The following is a 21,701-nucleotide window of genomic DNA, read 5'->3' on the forward strand; positions in this document are numbered from 1 at the left end:
AAATGTCCATACTGGTCCCTCGTTGGAATCAAAACCACAATCCTGACTTCGCAAGCGCCGTGCTCGACCAACTGAGCCACACGGTACCTACTATAACTCAAGCCTCACTATATAACTGATAGTGAGCAAACTGCCAGGCTTGCTTTGAGAGAGACAGTGTCAAGGGGAGGAAAGTGATTGGCTACAATACTTACATCATCCTTCACGGTAGACATGGTGATCTGCTTTGCTTTAACGGCATCTCGAAGATAAGGTCTGAAATCAGTCATGTGTGATAGGACATTATTTACAAAAGACTATGGATAAGACATGTCAAGCTGAAATATTGCCACTAGTTAATACTGTAGGGCTTTCACTCGCTGCCATACAATGTATAGAAAAACAGGGCAATTCAAGAGGGTGCCATGAAATGAATGTGAAAACGTCGTTCTCTTTGCCCGATGTCATTTTAAATTACATATAAATGATCAAATTTAGTTATCAAGCCCCCCCCCTTTTTTTTTTAGACATCAGCTGATGTCACAATGTGCTAATAATCATTAGATTATAATATTGTAGAGAATAACGTTAACATACTTGTACTTGACAGTGTTGATGAAATAAGAACGTTCATTTGCTGTGACCGTTACTAGTTTAAACTGCACCGCTCTTGGTTGTATCCCTTTCCTATAAGGTGTTGTGAGATGGTATCATTTGGATGTGTTTCACCTCCAGATCCTTGGCTTTCATTGCCAGGGAGAAATCTAGGTTGAGAGAGTCCGTTTCTATGGCGAAGTAAAGGAAAAGACTCAGAAATATACAAGGAAGTGATAGGTCTTGGGTTGCTTGAGAGGGTAAGAGATGTTGAGGAAGGAGTAGATTCAGTTGGAAGTGAATATTTAACACAATACTATGCTTTCTTGAATATATTCACAGATGGATCTAAGGACCCTAAAACAGGGAGGACAGGAGCCTTTATTTAACTCGGCAAGTCAGTTAAGAACACATTTTTATTTACAATGACAGCCTATACCGGCCAAACCCGGACGACGCTGGGCCAATTATGCGCCGCCCTATGGGACTCCCAATCACGGCCGGTTGTGATACAGCCTGGATTCGAACCAGGTGTCTGTAGTGACGCCTCATGCACTGAGATGCAGTGTCTTAGACCGCTGAGCCACTTGGAAGCCCTTTAAGGTGACAGGCTCATTTATCTGTTTACACAATGGAGTTGTTGGACATACTATTGGCTGCAGAGTGGGTGGAGGAGGTGAGGACAGACAGGGTAGTCATCTGCTCTGACTCCTGTGCAGCACTGATGAGCTTACATTCATGTGTGTCTCAGAACAGACAGGATGTATTGTATGAGGTTTTACAGTGTTTGTATAGGGTGAAAAAGATGGGGTATTTGATGTTCATCTGGGTACCAACTCATGTGGGAGTAGAGGGGAATGAGGAAGTGGATATTATTGCCAAGCAGGCTCTTAAACATCCTAGTGTTGAGATGGAATTGTTCATCAGTAAAGCAGAAGCCTAGGGATTAGTAAGAACAGTGGTTACAAATAAGTGGCAAGAGTTGTGGAACAGGAAGTAAGGGAAGACACCTGTATAAGATCCAGGAAAAGGTGGGGGCGGGGTGGTCCTCAGGCCGAGAGAGAAGGGAGGAAAGTGTAGTCACAAGGCTGAGACTGGGACACACAAGGCTCAATAGTAAGTTGAAAGTGGTGGGGAAACATCTGACTGGGAGGTGTGATCATCATCACACCTCTCAGATGGAGACAGTGGAACATGTTCTATTTCAGTGCCAGAAATATGTGAGATAAAAGGAGTGATTGTTATTAGATTTGAGGAGTAATGGGGGTTGAATAGCCAGGATTAAGTGAACTGCTGGGGATGTAGTATTTAATGATGTATTTCGTTTCGTTAGGGAGACGAGATTATTGGGTAGGATTCAGACCTTCACTGTCTCTGGTCCACAATCCAGTCCAGTTGGTGGCAGTAATGCAGCTTAAAGTTGGTTACCAACAGCCATATAAAATCCACAGAATAATAATAATATACAATGCAAACAAGAACCGATTGTCTTCACGGAGGGTGGCTATTGCAATTCAGTCGGTTAGCTTTGTAAATAAATATTTAGCTTTCTATTCAGCAGATTTAATTTAGAAAAATGCCATGTTTTCACTCACGAACCTGCAGCCACTAGATAGTTTGTTAGTTGACGTTCGTAGTTAGCGCCTCAGAGTTCTACTATATTGAGCAGTTTTTGATCATAACAATTCCATTAAAGCTAAATTCTCAGAGTAAATCGCCGGTAACTTGTTAACCATATATGGTAGAGACATGGGGTATGGACTATTGTTTGTTTGACTGAATTTGTATAAACATATAGACATTTGTATAAACCTTGAATGAATGAATCATCTTATATCGGCTATATGATGGCCAAGAAGATAGCCGTCAAGCCATGATGATTTCTTACTTTGGGTTTGGTGGCTTCAGTCTTCCTTTTGCTGCTAAATACTCTATCAACTGCTGTTTGCGCAATTCTGTGAAAGACAAGAAGCAACATTAAAACAAATCCTTAATTTACTCCTCCACAATCTGGCCAATAGTTGTAAAGCTAACTACTTAACATTACCATTAAATTAGCTATCTAACGTTAACTGGCTAACGTCATACAGCTAGCCCTAGCTGTCACATTGTTGTAACAGGATGATGGTTCTAGCTAGTTACCCTAACGTTACTAGTTTAGGGAGTCAATAAAACAGCCCAATGTCCCAAAAGTTTCCTCCGAACTAAGCTAACGTTAGTGTGTACCCTAGCCTATATCTAGTTATTCCACTGTAGCTTGACCGAACGATAAATAAACAAAATATGATTTACATTGTATTATGACTAACGTCACCTATAGTTAGCTAAAGAGGCCTGCTAGCGTGCATTGTTAGCAAACAAATAATACAGCTAGCTAGCGGAATATTAGTTAACGTTAGCTACATCATACCTTTTCTGTTAAATTGGGCAACCATTTCTTCCGCGTCCATTGCTATTTGTAATCTAGTCACTTGAGACATGTTATGTTAGTGTAGCTAGCTATATTATTCTCTATTTTAGTGGAATAGGAGTTATGGTTCGCTAGCGAGCTAACATAAACAAACCGACTTCGTCAAGTTCGTGGTCTGGTTTGAAATTGCCGGGGTAACGATACTCTTCTCCCATTGGCTCGTTCAAATATTTGAAAAAACACGCCCAGCCAGACAGCCACTCCGAATACTTGTTTTCCTTCTGTAGATGTTATATGTTTTATATGGACAGTAGAATTAAAAGTAGTGGAGAAACATCCGACTGAGACGTGTCATCATTGTCAGGAGGAGATGGAGACAGTGGAACATGTTCTATTTCAGTACCAGAAATATGTGAGATAAAAGGAGAAATTGTTATTAGATTTGAGGAGTAATGGGGGTTGAATAGCCAGGATTAAGTGCATTTTTGGGGGGGGAAATCTTTAAGGGATGTAGTATTTAATGATGTATTTCGTTTCGTTAGGGAGACGAGATTATTGGGTAGGATTTAAAATCAAAATCCTACCGAATAATCTCATCTCCCTAAGGAAACAAAATACATCATTAAATACTACATCCCCAGCAGTTCACTTAATCCTGGCTATTCAACCCCCATTACTCCTCAAATCTAATAACAATCACTCCTTTTATCTCACATATTTCTGGTACTGAAATAGAACATGTTCCACTGTCTCCATCTGAGAGGTGTGATGATGATCACACCTCCCAGTCAGATGTTTCCCCATCACTTTCAACTTACTATTGAGCCTTGTGTGTCCCAGTCTCAGCCTTGTGACTACACTTTCCTCCCTTCTCTCTCGGCCTGAGGACCACCCCGCCCCCACCTTTTCCTGGATCTTATACAGGTGTCTTCCCTGACTTCCTGTTCCACAACTCTTGCCACTTATTTGTAACCACTGTTCTTACTAATCCCTGGGCTTCTGCTTTACTGATGAACAATTCCATCTCAACACTAGGATGTTTAAGAGCCAGGATGTCCTCTTGATAAGTGAGTGAATTGGACCATTTTCCAGTCCTGTTAAGTTTTCAAAATGTAACAAGTACTTTTGGGTGTCAGGGAAAATGTATGGAGTAAAAAGTACAGTATTTTCGTTAGGAATGTATTGAAGTAAAAGGAAAAGTTGTCAAAAATATAAATAGTAAAGTAGATACCCCAAAAAACTACTTAAGTAGTACTTTAAAGAAGTTTAACTTTACACCACTGACATTATTACTGGTATAATATAGGTATACCTCTCATATTTGTTCTTGTGGTTCTGGTATTTGATGCATGTTGTCTGATTCTTTATATTGTTCTTCCAATAACCATGTTATTACAGTAGCCAACCATAATAATCGATGACAGAGAATATCAATTTCCATTTGAATATTTATTCAAAAGAGCACATATGTAGGACAATTCAAATGTTTGCATGTATCAATGAATAACATCAACAGATTGACAAATAAATACAATGATAAATAAGTATAATCACTGAAATATAAATACATTAATAAATAGTAGAACAATATTATGATTAGTAGAAATGTAATTACAGTAAGCAATACGTTCATTTTGGCTTTCAGCAATAAATACGGTACAATAAATATCATGGGCGCTTGCCACAATCTGACTCAAAGGCGCCATCTTGTGGTAAACTTTGACCAAGTCAATACACCCCAATGGTGAATTGCACTAGTAGTACATACATACATGCATACAGTACATACATGCATACAGTACATACATACATACATACATACATACATACATACATACATACATACATACATACATACATACATACATACATACATACATACAACCTGAAGAAGTTATTGTGTCTTACAAACATACACCTAATCTTTAGACGTACAGACAGTGGCAATCCAGCCCTGACCACAAAGGCCCTATAGAATCACATATAGAATCTCTATTGCCTAGTTAAATAAAAGTTCAACAAAAATAAAAAAAATAACATTGAATTATATAGGATCTCTATGAGAGACTGGTGTGGTGTCAGTTTCGGCAGCCACCTTAGTTGTGGCGCTGGATAGTGAAGGTGGTTAAGCGGTTGGAGGAATCCCTCTGGCACATGTTCACCATCTTGGTGTTGTCCTGCTGTAGGGCTGTGCTGATGAACCAGTTCCTGAAATGGGCAGACTCCAGGGAACTGATGTCAATTCCGGTGTCCCGTTTGTAGAAGAGGAAGCGCACCATGTCGCTCTCATGGTTGATGGACTTCAGCTGCTCCTTGTCTGCCACCTCCTGGAGAGAGAGAGAGAGAGAGAGAGAGAGAGAGAGAGATAGATGGTCAGGGGGTTAAAATCAATGGTCTGACTCAAAACTGACTTAAAGGTCAAATGTCATACACCAGGAGTGGATAGAAATGTTACTCTGGCTATTGGTTTGAGGTTGTGGCTGTTGGAACCAATGACTTATATAATCAACACATCATTGGTTGGAACAAGCCGACACACTGTTGCTATCCAGGACTAATAGTCATCCTCGCTGTATCCCATTCCCAGTCGCATTTCACCAGGGTCGGTCTCCCTTGGCCTCTCTGGCAGTTTCCTTTAATTACACTGCAACTCAGCCTTTTACATTCCACATGTGATTCAGACACAATGTTGATGATGTCAGCATTCTTCAGCTCAGGCACCATCTCCATGGCCATCGCTACGTGGTGCATGATACGGTCCAGGTCTGACTCAAACAACTCCAGCCTCAACAGCCAATTATCCTATCTATCAGTACTGAATAACAATATATTCAGCAGTAGTAGTGCTATTTACCTCTAGGTGCAGGGTGGGCCTGCCTTCTGATGTGACGCAGGATAGGTAGAGGTTGGATCCCTTGATGCCCAGGGCTACAGGTCTTGCTTCAGTCTCACTGGGGACAGGCGTTACGTATGTAGACAGGTTCAAATGCACTGAGGACAGAGGAAAGGAGATGAGAGTCAGTCAGCATCATTCATCAGAACTCAACGGTGAACTAAGTACGCTACCTATCTGTCAGTCTCAGAGTGGGGTTGGTTTTAACCCCTCCACTGAATCTCATATTGCTCATATGTACCTAACTTTTCCAATTATTTCAGATTCGTAGGAAGTGCCACTGCTTAGTGCCCCAAGGCAAATTGTAATTTAATGATCTATGGTCGCCAAAGAACACACTCAAAGTCTTTGGCGAATTGTAACGCACTATGTAAGGAATAATTCAAATTGGGACTGAGCCTTGGTTGTTAACATACCTTTATGGTAGCTGCTGCCTCCCTGCAGCATCATAGCATGCAGCTCCATAGATCCTTTGTTCAGCACCCAGCACTTGTTCTCAGAGTCAGTGACACTACACTCGTACTCTCCTTTACTGCTGAACCCTGGAGCTCTGCTGGCTTCCCTGCGCTCTGTGTGCGCCGACTCCAACTCCAACACTATATGTTCTGATGAGGAGAGAGAGGAGAAAGCATGTAGGAGATGAGTGAATGGTTGAATGAATACACTTGATTGAATTGCAGAACTACTAGTCCATGAGTTGTGTTAAGATATCCACACTAGCAGTATACCAGTTAGAATTAAGCAATGTGTTGGGCACACATTCTAAGTGGTATTCTATAGTGTGAACATTGGAACAGTGGTGATAGCTAATGGTATTATAGTGGTACACATTGAAAATAACCCATTCTGTTTGTGCTGTCTTGTCAACTCCTATGGTCATTGTCATCAGAAGCAAGACAGTACAATCAGATATGGGGTCAGGCTAGCCCCATAGGGGCTCCTCCAATCCAGTCCAGTGATCTTTGACCTACCTTCCACTGCGCTCTCTAGCAAGAAATTTAGCAGGTCCTCATCCCTGAACTCGGTTCCCACGGTAAACCCCTTGCCACCATTTAGCCTCTCCATGGCGATGATGAGGTTGGCCACACAGTGCAGGGTGATGGGGTGATGGGATATTTCCACATCCAGACCCTGAGGAAGCTTGGAGCTCCATGCCACACTGGCAGAGGTGTTCTGACCAGGACAGAGAAAGTCGATTTAACATTCATCTAACATTGTTGTATTAGTGTATGGAGAATTGTGGTTGGTCTGTTTTTTTTTCATTCTTCTGTTTTAACATTTGCTGTATAATAACATTTGAATGTCTGTCATGCCCGAATATTGTAGATCTGTCTCATCCTCATGTCTAAGCTTTGACTCACCTTCATTAGACTGCAGTTTGACTCAAATTCCATATTGACTGTAGTTAGATCTGGAAAATAAAAACAGATCTTTTAAAACTCCTGTCCATCATAGATTGTATCATGCTTAGTCAGTTGCTTAAAGATGGCCAAGATCTGAAAACACATTCAGAGATCTGGTGTAAACAGGCAATCAATATACAGTTAGTTCTAAATAAAAGTTTTTACTAAACACTATATAGAAATAAAGACTGCCACAACAGATCAACAACATATTACTTGGTCAGCCATACAGTAAGAGTAAGTTTATGGTTGCCAATGTGAATAAAAACAGACTCTACATTTCATTTACCTGGATGAATAGGTTTATAGTTGGCTGTTTTGTAGTTTGTAGATAGTAGGAACTAGCGTCTTGTTTTTAGTCCTTGGTCCTTGTTGTGAGTCCCAACTTGTTCTCTGAACTAATGTTTTCTGACTACATGTGGTAACCTGTATGTTTTATATACATCCTGGGAACACTCTCCAGGAATTTCCCTCTACGCACACGGCAGGAAGAACACTGGTTTAATCTTACCAGACCAATGAGGGACAAGGCATTTTTTAATGACTTTGGTGATGAAATACTGGATTCACACCCAACAGGATGGGGGGGGGTAATTGTTTTGTAATATTGCCAATATACTTTATTCAAAGAATTTATGTTGTGTTTTCATGCCTTTCTTGGCCGGGATTCTCTTAGAAATTGTATTTCAGATCTCAATATTACTGGATGAACAAAATCTGAAATATTGTTCATGTCAACACTATGTAAAATGAATTACGATTAGACAAATGTACATGTCTGTATTATAATATACCTTGTATAACTTCCTTTTCTAAAGGACTTTTCATACATTATGCTACAATTTAACGTCTAAAGTGTTGATAACGGCTATTTTCTAAGAAGGGATATTTTCCAAGACGGGTCCAGTGGCAGTTCTAGCTTGTATGGCTCTCTGGGCGAACCCCCCACTACCAAAATAAAAAAGCACCGTTCTGCACTAATCAGACATTTGGAACAACACAAATAAATAAATCATAACATTTAAAACTATATAAATTTAAAAATATATACAAAAATAAGACTCATAAATATCATTTGTGTTGATTTGGCACTCGAGCATCAATATGTGCTAACATCCCCAACACTGTCAATCAAGAGTCCAGACTAAACCAGTTCACCTTGGTGGTGTGCAGACTGGTTTTATATTATTCTTAACGATTTCACACAAACCAGAAAAAAATGCAACAACATGTCTGTGAAACTATATATTCACAGTATTATGAATGAATTGTGGTTTATTTGGTAGCATTTTGTAGTGTGACTGATTTTACTAATTGCATTAGTACTGTACAAAGTTAGAGGTGCGCTATTTGATAGATTCCCCCGCTCCCCCTAGCTCGGGCTTCCAGTGGGGAGACCTGAGGTCAACCTACCCCTGTCCCCCTCCCCATCTCGTACTTCTGACTGGGAGACCTTCCCAGGCAGTAGCCTGCCTAGCTCACAAACTAGAATCAGGGCGCCCACTCTGACAAGGTTAATTGACCCACAGTCCCACACGGTGACATGATATCACTAACGCGACGTGCAAATGAGCGATAGAAAACCGATCGCGCAAATGTCACTGTTCCAAATGTTTTTGTGCGGGCACCCTGTGCGGTTGCCCATGTCACCGACACCTAAATCCGCTACTGGACGGGTCTACACTTGAAATGACTGTGATATCATATGTGGTTGTTTTTTCCTACTAAACAGATGAATGCACTGACTGCCAGTCGCTCTGGATAAGAGCCTCTGCTAAATGACTAAAATGTAATATAATGCAAATGTAAGTGCTAATACAATATACTGTGTTTCATCATTACCTTTCTTCCTAAAGTCCTAGGAAACTAAACTTCAACCATTTCTAAAGATATCTGAGTTTCTATGTTTCCCTTTGACAAACATTTTGGTTCTATTCTTTAATTTCCTAATATTGTCAATCAAATATTCTGCGATGTCAAGCCTGCTTACATTTCCAATGTGGGAAAATGACTCATCTATCGTGAAATAACAAAGAACGTACTCCATTATTTCCTCACTTCCTGTGTGATGTCACGAGAGGCTAGAATCTGCCAGCTGGATAGATTTCCAGTACAAACCGGCACACTCTTGGACTGTGACCAACTACCTACTAACATATCAGCCTTTACCCTTGCCAAGAAGGTGTCAGAAGTTGTTAGGACCTGTTCAGGGGAATCTCCCCAATGTCTACAATATGTAGGCTCCCTATGGAGCTATGTTTAATATCCGGTCAGTATATTTCAATAATATACCACAAAACGAGTATTAGTATTACATTGTGTTTGCCTCAATAAAAAGTTTCACCTGGAAAGAATAACTACTGTTCTCTCAATGAAAAAAGTGGTGTAACATCAAACCTAATCAGCCCTGTAAACTGTGTGAAACATATGGGATTAGAACGTTTACTACATCCCAGAACCATCCTAATGTATAACTATCTGGGGTGTGTCTGAAAAGCCAATCCTATTCCCTGTATAACACACTACTTTTGACCTGGGCCTATAGGGGAATATGAACCCTGGTCAAATAAAACATTTGTGCACTATATAGGGAATAGGGTGCCATTTCGGACGCAGCCTGGGTCTTCGTTGTTATGGATCTTACAGAACTGGATCAGCAACGGAATTCCCAGTGAAGCAACGTGTGGGAACACGTCAAGGATTTCTCAAGATGATATATGACACACTCTACCCTGCTTTTGCTCTTAACATCTTTGAATTTCACTTTCTGATATCATTCATGATTGACAGTGATGGCCTATTTTGAAATTAGGTATGCCTATTTTGGTGTTTTTGAGGGTATTCAAAAATATAAAATTTCCTTCTGACAATATATGCGGGCATAGGAAGACATTGCAATTGGAGGATGTATTTTATGCAATCGGCCTACTCTACAATATTCAATAGGCTACATCTGTCGGTACAAACTTTGAGAAATTGACACCATAAAAAAACAAAACAAGTTGCACTACACCACTGCATCTACTGAATCATGACCTTTCTTCCTAAAGGCCTCGGAAATTAAACTTCAACATTTCTGAAGACGTCCGAGGTCATAGAGCTAAATGGAGAGCGAGCATGTTGTTTCCTCAGGTGAAATGATAGAAGTTTTGGTTCTATTCTATAATTTCTTAATATCGTCAATCAAAATATCCTATGATGTCAAGCCTGCTTACATTTCATGGACTTTCAGATGTGAAATAGTTCCTTTATCTCGGCTCGTCATATTGTGAAGTCACAATGAACTTAATCCATTATTTCCCCACCTCCTTTAAAAGTAGAACACTATATAGGGAATAGGGTGCCATTTTGGATTCAGACTGGGTCTTTGTTGTTATGGATCTCCCAGAACCGAACCAGCAACAGAATTCCCAGTGAAGCAACATCTTTGGAAACATGTCAAGTATTTCTCAAGATGATATTTGACCGCCCTTCCGCTCTTAATCTTTGAATTTCACTTCCTGATTTACACACATGGTATTGGTTTACAGGCCATGCCATTTCTGACCACAGAAAAAATAATAATACAAAAAAATAGACCATTGATTGTCAGACAATGACACCTCATTCATGTTTGAAGAAGTTGTGGCAGTCAGTCATCGATGTGTCTGCATAGTGTGTTCGTAAGTATAATAGCATTTTTAAATCTGAATGGCTTTAGCCCATGTCACATACCAGGTATGATACAACTCATGACATCATTCCTCATCAATTGGTCAAGCAGGTTCATATTCACAGTGTATAATTCAAACATTATGGGGTTCATATTCACAGTGTATAATTAAAACATTATGGGGTTCATATTCACAGTGTATAATTCAAACATTAGGGGGTTCATATTCACAGTGTATAATTCAAACATTATGGGGTTCATATTCACAGTGTATAATTCAAACATTAGGAGGTTCATATTCACAGTGTATAATTCAAACATTATGGGGTTCATATTCATAGTGTATAATTCAAACATTATGGGGTTCATATTCACAGTGTATAATTCAAACATTAGGAGGTTCAAATTCACAGTGTATAATTCAAACATTATGGGGTTCATATTCATAGTGTATAATTCAAACATTAGGGGGTTCATATTCACAGTGTATAATTCAAACATTATGGGGTTCATATTCACAGTGTATAATTCAAACATTAGGGGGTTCATATTCACAGTGTATAATTCAAACATTAGGGGGTTCATATTCACAGTGTATAATTCAAACATTAGGGGGTTCATATTCACAGTGTATAATTCAAACATTATGGGGTTCATATTCACAGTGTATAATTCAAACATTAGGAGGTTCATATTCACAGTGTATAATTCAAACATTATGGGGTTCATATTCACAGTGTATAATTCAAATATTAGGAGGTTCAAATTCACAGTGTATAATTCAAACATTATGGGGTTCATATTCATAGTGTATAATTCAAACATTAGGGGGTTCATATTCACAGTGTATAATTCAAACATTATGGGGTTCATATTCACAGTGTATAATTCAAACATTAGGGGGTTCATATTCACAGTGTATAATTCAAACATTAGGGGGTTCATATTCACAGTGTATAATTCAAACATTAGGGGGTTCATATTCACAGTGTATAATTCAAACATTATGGGGTTCATATTCACAGTGTATAATTCAAATATTAGGAGGTTCATATTCACAGTGTATAATTCAAACATTATGGGGTTCATATTCATAGTGTATAATTCAAACATTATGGGGTTCATATTCACAGTGTATAATTCAAACATTAGGAGGTTCATATTCACAGTGTATAATTCAAACATTATGGGGTTCATATTCACAGTGTATAATTCAAAAATTAGGAGGTTCATATTCACAGTGTATAATTCAAACATTATGGGGTTCATATTCATAGTGTATAATTCAAACATTATGGGGTTCATATTCACAGTGTACAATTCAAACATTATGGGGTTCATATTCACAGTGTATAATTCAAACATTGTGGGGTTCATATTCACAGTGTATAATTCAAACATTATGGGGTTCATATTCACAGTGTATAATTCAAACATTATGGGGTTCATATTCACAGTGTATAATTCAAACATTGTGGGGTTCATATTCACAGTGTATAATTAAAACATAATGGGGTTCATATTCACAGTGTATAATTCAAACATTATGGGGTTCATATTCACAGTGTATAATTCAAACATTAGGAGGTTCATATTCACAGTGTATAATTCAAACATTATGGGGTTCATATTCATAGTGTATAATTCAAACATTAGGGGGTTCATATTCACAGTGTATAATTCAAACATTATGGGGTTCATATTCACAGTGTATAATTCAAACATTATGGGGTTCATATTCACAGTGTATAATTCAAACATTAGGGGGTTCATATTCACAGTGTATAATTCAAACATTAGGGGGTTCATATTCACAGTGTAAAATTCAAACATTAGGGGGTTCATATTCACAGTGTATAATTCAAACATTATGGGGTTCATATTCACAGTGTATAATTCAAATATTAGGAGGTTCATATTCACAGTGTATAATTCAAACATTATGGGGTTCATATTCATAGTGTATAATTCAAACATTATGGGGTTCATATTCACAGTGTATAATTCAAACATTAGGAGGTTCATATTCACAGTGTATAATTCAAACATTATGGGGTTCATATTCAGAGTGTATAATTCAAATATTAGGAGGTTCATATTCACAGTGTATAATTCAAACATTGTGGGGTTCATATTCACAGTGTATAATTCAAACATTATGGGGTTCATATTCACAGTGTATAATTCAAAAATTAGGAGGTTCATATTCACAGTGTATAATTCCAACATTGTGGGGTTCATATTCACAGTGTATAATTCAAACATTATGGGGTTCAAATTCACAGTGTATAATTAAAATATTATGGGGTTCATATTCACAGTGTATAATTCAAACATTATGGGGTTCATATTCACAGTGTATAATTCAAACATTATGCGGTTCATATTCACAGTGTATAATTCAAACATTATGGGGTTCATATTCACAGTGTATAATTCAAACATTATGGGGTTCATATTCACAGTGTATAATTCAAACATTATGGGGTTCACAGTGTATAATTAAAACATGCTAAAATGAGAAGTAAAGGCTTTTGATGAGACAACTGAACAGAAAGCGGGACCGAAAAAGCAAATGTTACAAGTAAATTAAATATCAACCAGAAATTGACGTTGATTTTACGCTACGTAACTTTAAAAGTAAAGAATACACACTTTCGTTCGTAGTCATTTTGAGAAGAAATCAGGACCAAAGAAAAAGTAGAGAGAGAAAAATCTCAGGTTTATTAAGAACATTCTTCATCTTCAAAAAAACGTTAAGACAGTACACATTATTATTTACATTAAAGCATACCAGAGAAAACAGAGGACTTATGCATGTTTTATAGCCTGGCCCCAGATTTATTTGTGCTAACAGGTCAATTCCTTGTCATATCAAACAGGACAAGAAGTTGACATGAAAGCACAAACAGATCGGGGACCAGGCTACATGTTTCAGCCAATTCATAAACAAGTCACCCCATCGGCTCTCTGCTCCCAAAAATAAAGACAATAATGATAACGATTGTTTTACCGCGATTACTGACAGTGTTCTGAGGTGCAAAAATAAGCAACCAGAGACTCAATGCGCATACTGAACCCAAACCATGTACACTTTGGGGTGGGGTCAGGTTGGGGGTGGACTGGACTGGACACAAGTCAACAGGGACATTAACAAGAGTCTTGAGGACACGTGTTGTGTCCCCAATGGCACCCCATTCCCATAGGGCACTTGTCAAAAGTAGCTCACTATATAGGGAACAGGGTACCATTTAGGACACATGCCATAGCAATCTCTACAAACCCAGATAGATAGAAAAGTAAAACAATCCACGGTTGATCTGCTTTCTGAAGGGAGACGGGAGGATCTGGAAAGACCTGGAATGAAAAGAACAGTGCATTTTCTGATGGAGAGTGTGAAGGTAAAAGTCTTCTTGAGTGTGACTGACTATTACTGTTTGATTTAAAGTCCACGACGGATGAGAGTCCTGGCTGGCTACACTCTAAAAGGGTTCTGTAGGTGGAAGGGTTCTACCCAGAACAATAACTAGTTCTACTACAGAGGACAAACCCTTCTTTCTAAGGGGTGAATGCTAACTTAAAACTAGAATCCTTAGATGCTACATACAGTTTTGGACTTTAAATTCATGTACAGGGCATTCGGAAAGTGTTCAGACTCCTTTACTTTTTTCATTACATTACAGCCTTATTCTAAAATTGATCAAATATTTTTTCCCCCTCAATCTACACACAATACCCTATAATGACAAAGCAAAAACATGTTTTTTCAAAATGTTTGCAAATGTAATTAAAATAAAAAAGCAGAAATAAGTATTCAGACACTTTGCTACGAGAATCAAAATTGAGCTCAGGTGCATTTTGTTTCCATTGATCATCCTTGAGATGTTTCTACGACTTGATTGGAGTCCACCTGTGGTAAATTCAATTGATTGGACATGATTTGGAAAGGCACACACCTGTCTATATAAGGTCCCACAGTTGACAGTGCATGTCAGAACAAAAACCAAGCCATGAGGTCAAAGGAATTGTCCGTAGAGCTCCGAGACAGGATTGTGTCGAGGCACAGATCTGGGGAAGGGTACAAAAAAATGTCTGCACCATTGAAGGTCCCCAAGAAGACAGTGGCCTCCATCATTCTTAAATGGAAGAAGTTTGGAACCACCAAGACTTCCAAGAGCTGGCCGTCCGACCGAACTGACCAATCAGGGAGAAGGACCTTGGTCAGGAAGATGAACAAGTACCCGATGGTCACTCTGACAAAGCTCCAGAGTTCCTTTGTGGAGATGGGAAAACCTTCGAGAAGGACAACCATCTCTGCAGCACTCCACCAATCGGGCCTTTATGGTAGAGTGGCCAGACAGAAACCACTCTTCAGTAAAAGGCATATGACAGCTCACTTGGAGTTTGCCAAAAGGCACCTAAAGACTCTCAGACCATGAGAAAACCAAGATTGAACTGAATGCCAAGTTTCACATCTGGATGAAACCTGGTACCATCCCTACGGTGAAGCATGGTGGTGGCAGCATCATGCTGTGGGGATGTTTTTCAGCAGCAGGGACTGGGAGACTAGTCAGGATCAAGGGAAAGCTAAAATGGAGCAAAGTACAGAGAGATCCTTGATGAAAACCTGCTCTAGAGTTCTCAGGACCTCAGACTAGGGCGAAGGTTCACCTTCCAACAGGACAACGACCCTAAGCTCACAGGCAAGACAATGCAGGAGTTGCTTCGGGACAAGTCTTTGAATGTCTTTGAGTGGCCCAGCTAGAGTCTGGACTTGAACCAGATCAAACATCTCTGGAGAAACCTGAAAATAGCTGTGCAGCGACGCTCCCCATCCAACCTGACAGAGCTTGAGAGGATCTGCAGAGAATGGGAGGAACTCCCAAAATACAGGTGTGCCAAGCTTGTAGTGTCATACCCCAAGTAGACTCGAGGCTGTAATCGCTGCCAAAGATGCTTCAACAGAGTACTGAGTAAAGAGTCTGAATACTTATGTAAACGTGATATTTTTGTTTTTTGATTTCTCATACGTTTGTAAAAATTCCTAAAAACCTGTTTTAGCTTTGTCATTATGGGGTACTGTGTGTAGATTGATGAGGAAAAAATATTTTATCACTTTTAGAATGGGAGAAACTCCCCAAATACAGGTGTCCAAGCTCGTAGCGTCATACCCAAGAAGACTCAAGCCTGTAATCGCTGACAAAGGTGCTTCAACAAAGTACTGAGTAAAGGGTCTGATTTCATTATGGGGGGGTATTGTGTGTAGATTGATGAGGAAAAAATACAATTTAATCAATCAATACTTTACGAATGCACTGTATGTTGGCTCAATTTAAAATGACCTTTACATTTCTATCGTGGAATCTGTAACTCTTCAGCTTTACAGATTGAACAGAGCCCTAAATCTCTGTCTGATAAACCGGCCCATTGATTTTAATGCATAACTGAAATCTTCTTACATTGTAGTTAGGACTCAACCCTAAGAGTTCTGTTGTATCCTGTTATCTCAGGTGATATTGACAAGTCATTAGAAATGAAGTAAGGGCCACTATAGGGGTGAAATCATTAGTCCAAACAAGAGTTTCTATTGGACAAATTCAGGTAGTTCCCTCACAGTTTTGTTCCATTAGCTTCCATATAAAAAACGTTTTGCAACAGAATCAGCATAATGAACACGCCACAGATTATATTGCATGCAAAGTTACTCAGTAATTTCACAGAGTTCCTAGAAAGTTAGAACCCTGCAGGGGAATAATGTGACCATGACCACAACTCATGACCATTACTCAGATGACAGTATCACTCTGATGACAGTATCACTCTGAGAGCTACTGTCCTGTAGGTTCTCACTCCAACCCTGTTCCTGGAGAGCTACTGTCCTGTAGGTTTCCACTCCAACCCTGTTCCTGGAGAGCTACTGTCCTGTAGGTTTCCACTCCAACCCTGTTCCTGCAGAGCTACTGTCCTGTAGGTTTCTACTCCAACCCTGTTCCTGCAGAGCTACTGTCCTGTAGGTTTCTACTCCAACCCTGTTCCTGGAGAGCTACTGTCCTGTAGGTTCCTACTCCAACCCTGTTCCTGCAGAGCTACTGTCCTGTAGGTTTCTACTCCAACCCTGTTCCTGGAGAGCTACTGTCCTGTAGGTTATCACTCCAACCCTGTTCCTGGAGAGCTACTGTCCTGTAGGTTCTCACTCCAACCCTGTTCCTGGAGAGCTACTGTCCTGTAGGTTCTCACTCCAACCCTGTTCCTGGAGAGCTACTGTCCTGTAGGTTCTCACTCCAACCCTGTTCCTGGAGAGCTACTGTCCTGTAGGTTTCTACTCCAACCCTGTTCCTGCAGAGCTACTGTCCTGTAGGTTTCTACTCCAACCCTGTTCCTGCAGAGCTACTGTCCTGTAGGTTTCTACTCCAACCCTGTTCCTGGAGAGCTACTGTCCTGTAGGTTTCCACTCCAACCCTGTTCCTGGAGAGCTACTGTCCTGTAGGTTTCCACTCCAACCCTGTTCCTGGAGAGCTACTGTCCTGTAGGTTTCTACTCCAACCCTGTTCCTGGAGAGCTACTGTCCTGTAGGTTCCTACTCCAACCCTGTTCCTGGAGAGCTACTGTCCTGTAGGTTTCTACTCCAACCCTGTTCCTGCAGAGCTACTGTCCTGTATGAGGGGTTCACCTGGTCAGTGGTCACATTGCTACAGTAGACAGGTACTACCACTAAGTCTGAAGGGGGGGGGGGGGGGTCAAGACAGAAGGGATTCAGTCTCCCGGACACATATTAAGCCTAGTCCTGGTATAAATAGGCTCAGTGAAATATGCTTTTTAATCCAGGACAAGGCTTAATCTGTGTCCAAGAAACCGACCCAAGATTAGCTAAATGTGTTGAAGGCAGTGTGAAGAACATCCACATTGGACTGCACCATGTGAAGAATTTCATTCCATCATACATTCTAGTCCATCATGCCTTCCTCACAATTTGTTGGTTGAAGTGGATCGTTATAAAATGACTAACCCATCTATTCTTAGGCTTTTCTTCAAGAACATTTCATCGGAAAGCCTACCACTCGATGAGTGGAAGTTATTCACCAGTGACCATTTTGGCTTTTCCAATCAATACACCATATACATTACAATGTAAATCTGTAATCATGACTGACAGGCCCCATATTTAAACTCAGTTGAAAACACCAGCTTACAACGTCAGCTTTCAATGTCAATGTCATTTACTCAGCAGAAATATAACTTTTGGAATAGAATCAAAATGATCAAATGAGCTGCAGGTCACGTCAGACCAAATCCTATGCTTCTACTTAATTATGTCCTATTGTCACATACGACATGTCCCAATTCTCCACAAGTGTGGAGTCTCTTGCATGGATTTAGCAATGGTGGAAACTCCCTTTTGCCAATGTTTACATCAATCCTATGCTTTTACATCCACGATGAGTGTGCAAAAGAATTAAAGAATAATTGGGACGTAATCTTAAATCATGCATTGATGTCACAGGGAAACATATATTTGAAGTTATTTTTAATATTTCCTGTGTCTGTCACGACCACTCAGAGTCACATTAGCTCTGAACAAGTCATACAGTTCAACATAACATATTAACCCTGAATCATTCCAATTTATTATTTTAAAAAAACAGGGATTTTTTTTTTTTTAAATTTTTTTACAGAATTCATCCCCATCCTTCATAACTACACCACATCCCAACTATTAAAAATGAAAAATAAAGTTGTAGAAAAAAGTTACTTGATCATTCCCCTTCAGGAGAGTTCCAGTCCAGCTCTGGTTCCATGATCAATGTGAACACTTGTTTTAAAGGAGGTGAGGGTTGGCCCATACCAGTCCAGCACAAAGATATTATTTTAGACAGAGAATATATCCCTTTGGTGACTGTGTCCTTGTTGTGGAATCTGCAGTGCTACTGTGCTTTTCTTTGTGTGTAAAACATTTAATATAAAATTGAGAGGAAATGAATTGATTATTTGGTAAAACAAATGCTGTTAAGTTGGACAACTACTATAGACTTGGTAAAATGATAATGTCACAGTGTTATTCAATAGATCGATACATGGACAAAATGTGCAAGACAGGTCTGGGAAATATAATATATGATTTAGGACTGATGAGATGGGTGTAGAGACTAAAGCATAGAATGGATTCACTGTGCACTGGACTGGCTGTCAACCACCGCGTTCAACTGCTACATTTAAAAGGAATCTCATCGTGATCATGACAATATTCTCAATGAAAACGCTAGATTATAAAACACAGACAAAATTTACAAAAAAAAAAAAAACGAACCAAAAAGAAATCTCAAAAATATACAACTTGAATTTTATGCAAAATAAATAGTCAATTATTTTATATATATATATAGGTATATTTGTCAGGACAGGAGGCCTTTTTGTCTAATTAGGTTACTGTTCCGAATGTGATTGCCACTTGGTCACACAGACAGAAACAAACCTTAAAAGTTTTTCCACCCCAAAATCTTAGACCCAGGGCCTCTGACCCCAGTCCATCTGAAAGCAGGAAAGGGCTCTCTGTCCCCTTTATAGTAACGTACCCTACACATCAGCCACATTCATCATCATCATATTGATTGTCTTACAACACACACTGGAGGTCCATCACTGATGAATCCATTGGCATCTTTGGGGAAAAGGAGAAGCCTCTAATTAAAAGACTAGCTGTCTTTTATTTATGCCTTCCCCATAGAGGTCTGAGGAAACTCATAAAGACCACTAATCTACTATACACCTTGACATGAATATCCACAAATACAAACCGACAGACACTTATTCCCCTCTCTCAGCATAAATGGAATTAATAAATAGCATTTTCTTTTTCAATATAGTATTACATATTTATAACATATATTAGTTTCCTCTTTGACATGCTTTGTTCTGATTGGTCTTTGTCTTTAGCTGTATTGTTGCTGTTAGTTAATGGTTGGGGGTTACTACACATGCTGTTGTTGTTGGTGCTTCTGTCTGTTTCAGTCTCCCTGAGTGGTGTGGCTTTACAGTGGAGACAGAGCAGACCAGGAAACAGCAAGGCGGAGGACACACACACACCTCTCCCTGTAGGCATCTGTACCTAGCTACGACCTGTCTATATCTGAAACACCGATGGACTTTTTATAGAAAAGTGAGAAGAAAAACAACTGTTAATCCATATAAAAAAAAAATCACTTGTTTAGTCAGTCTAGAAAACAAATGGTCATAGGGGACCTCTCTCAGTCCAGTCCTGTTGAGCCCAACACCACTACCAAGTCACATTATCTCTATGCTCCATCTCGCTCTACTTTGCTCTCTCATAGCTCTGCCTCTTCCTCCACATGGCCTCCTTCTCTCCAACAGCACAGCTTCTGACATCTCTGTAGTCTTCTTTGATCTCTGTCCCTAACTCTGTTACAGTACGCACACACGCACACACACACGCACACACACACGTTGCAGACAGACAGAACACACTTTGTAGAAACACACAGACATTGCAGTCAGACAGACCAATAATGACATTGTGCCATGCTGGAAGAGGGGGTACAGGGGGGATAGCTGACCATGCTGGAAGAAGAGGAGGTACAGGGGGGATAGCTGACCATGCTGGAAGAAGAGGAGGTACAGGGGGGATAGCTGACCATGCTGGAAGAAGAGGAGGTACAGGGGGGATAGCTGACCATGCTGGAAGAAGAGGAGGTACAGGGGGGATAGCTGACCATGCTGGAAGAAGAGGAGGTACAGGGGGGATAGCTGACCATGCTGGAAGAGGAGGTACAGGGGGGATAGCTGACCATGCTGGAAGAAGAGGAGGTACAGGGGGGATAGCTGACCATGCTGGAAGAAGAGGAGGTACAGGGGGGATAGCTGACCATGCTGGAAGAGGAGGTACAGGGGGGATAGCTGACCATGCTGGAAGAAGAGGAGGTACAGGGGGGGATAGCTGACCATGCTGGAAGAAGAGGAGGTACAGGGGGATAGCTGACCATGTAGGAGGTACAGGGGGGATAGCTGACCATGCTGGAAGAAGAGGAGGTACAGGGGGGATAGCTGACCATGCTGGAAGAAGAGGAGGTACAGGGGGGATAGCTGACCATGCTGGAAGAAGAGGAGGTACAGGGGGGGATAGCTGACCATGCTGGAAGAAGAGGAGGTACAGGGGGGATAGCTGACCATGCTGGAAGAAGAGGAGGTACAGGGGGGGATAGCCGACACTGTACACACTACCAGCCACAGGGTTGACTTTTAAAATGAGAGAGTCGTTCCTCCAGACAGTTTGGCATAATGTCAGTGTGTTTTTGTGTGTGTGTGCGTGTGTCATATGCTGCTCTCTGATTGGTTGTGGTGGTGGTTGTGAGGCAGAGAGTTCTGCTCGTTGAGGAGAGAGGTGGTCTCGTCAGCCAGGAGGGGGCCGTACTGCTCGTTGAGGAGAGAGGTGGTCTCGTCAGCCAGGAGGGGGCTTTTCTCCGGAGTGGGGGTGTCGTCAGCTAGGAAGCCGAGTGTGGCGGTGCCCACGGGGGGCGGGGGTACCCTCCAGACGGGGGTGGCCGCAATCAGGTGACTGGGGGGAGGAATCCAGACGAGACGCCATCAGACCGTTCTGGTACTGGGCACGTGTGATCTGTTAGAGAGGAAAGAGGGAGAAGAGAAAGAGGGGAGAGAGAGAAATAGAGAGAGAAATAGAGAGAGAGAGAGAGAGAGAGAGAGAGAGGAGAGAGAGAGGAGAGAGAGAGAGAGAGAGAGAGAGAGAGAGAGAGATAGAGA

General features: G+C 40.5%; 3 protein-coding genes across 4 annotated transcripts in view; all 3 read right to left on the reverse strand.

The window, feature by feature from the left end:
* Positions 1 to 3,163, reverse strand: part of LOC115200531 (cytoskeleton-associated protein 2-like) — a 29,482-nt gene extending 26,319 nt beyond the window's left edge. Inside the window, exons 1-3 of the mRNA XM_029763660.1 lie at positions 2,984 to 3,163; positions 2,462 to 2,528; positions 195 to 255 (exon numbers count right to left, since the gene is read on the reverse strand). Of these exons, the coding sequence (XP_029619520.1) occupies positions 195 to 255; positions 2,462 to 2,528; positions 2,984 to 3,053 (198 nt within the window). The 5' untranslated portion in view covers positions 3,054 to 3,163. The remainder of the gene's footprint in view (positions 1 to 194; positions 256 to 2,461; positions 2,529 to 2,983) is intronic.
* A 1,250-nt stretch (positions 3,164 to 4,413) lies between these two features.
* Positions 4,414 to 7,708, reverse strand: LOC115200532 (interleukin-1 beta). 2 transcript variants are annotated; one of them, XM_029763661.1, is made up of 6 exons: positions 7,569 to 7,708; positions 7,238 to 7,287; positions 6,848 to 7,049; positions 6,293 to 6,481; positions 5,838 to 5,974; positions 4,414 to 5,310 (listed from the first exon to the last, which is right to left on the reverse strand). In XM_029763661.1, exons 2-6 carry the CDS (start codon positions 7,268 to 7,270, stop codon positions 5,080 to 5,082), a joined length of 792 nt encoding a protein of 263 aa, XP_029619521.1. In that variant the 5' UTR covers positions 7,271 to 7,287; positions 7,569 to 7,708; the 3' UTR covers positions 4,414 to 5,079. The 2 variants fall into 2 exon arrangements, with proteins under 2 accessions (XP_029619521.1, XP_029619522.1); XM_029763662.1 differs by lacking the exon at positions 7,569 to 7,708 and having other exon boundaries at positions 7,238 to 7,508.
* A 13,524-nt stretch (positions 7,709 to 21,232) lies between these two features.
* LOC115199666 (metal transporter CNNM4) overlaps positions 21,233 to 21,701 on the reverse strand; it is a 65,954-nt gene continuing 65,485 nt past the window's right edge. Inside the window, exons 5-6 of the mRNA XM_029761972.1 lie at positions 21,486 to 21,558; positions 21,233 to 21,424 (exon numbers count right to left, since the gene is read on the reverse strand). Of these exons, the coding sequence (XP_029617832.1) occupies positions 21,255 to 21,424; positions 21,486 to 21,558 (243 nt within the window). The 3' untranslated portion in view covers positions 21,233 to 21,254. The remainder of the gene's footprint in view (positions 21,425 to 21,485; positions 21,559 to 21,701) is intronic.

This window comes from Salmo trutta, chromosome 9 (assembly GCF_901001165.1).
Source record: "Salmo trutta chromosome 9, fSalTru1.1, whole genome shotgun sequence".
NCBI lineage: Eukaryota > Metazoa > Chordata > Actinopteri > Salmoniformes > Salmonidae > Salmo > Salmo trutta.

Coding starts and splice junctions, on each gene's coding strand:
- LOC115200532 (XM_029763661.1), bottom strand. CDS start 7,270: ATGGAATTTGAGTCAAACTGCAGTCTAATGAAG. Junction 5,975..6,292: donor AGGCAGCAGCTACCATAAAG/GTATGTTAACAA, acceptor CTCTGTCCTCAG/TGCATTTGAACCTGTCTACA. Junction 5,311..5,837: donor GGCCCACCCTGCACCTAGAG/GTAAATAGCACT, acceptor CTCTCTCTCCAG/GAGGTGGCAGACAAGGAGCA.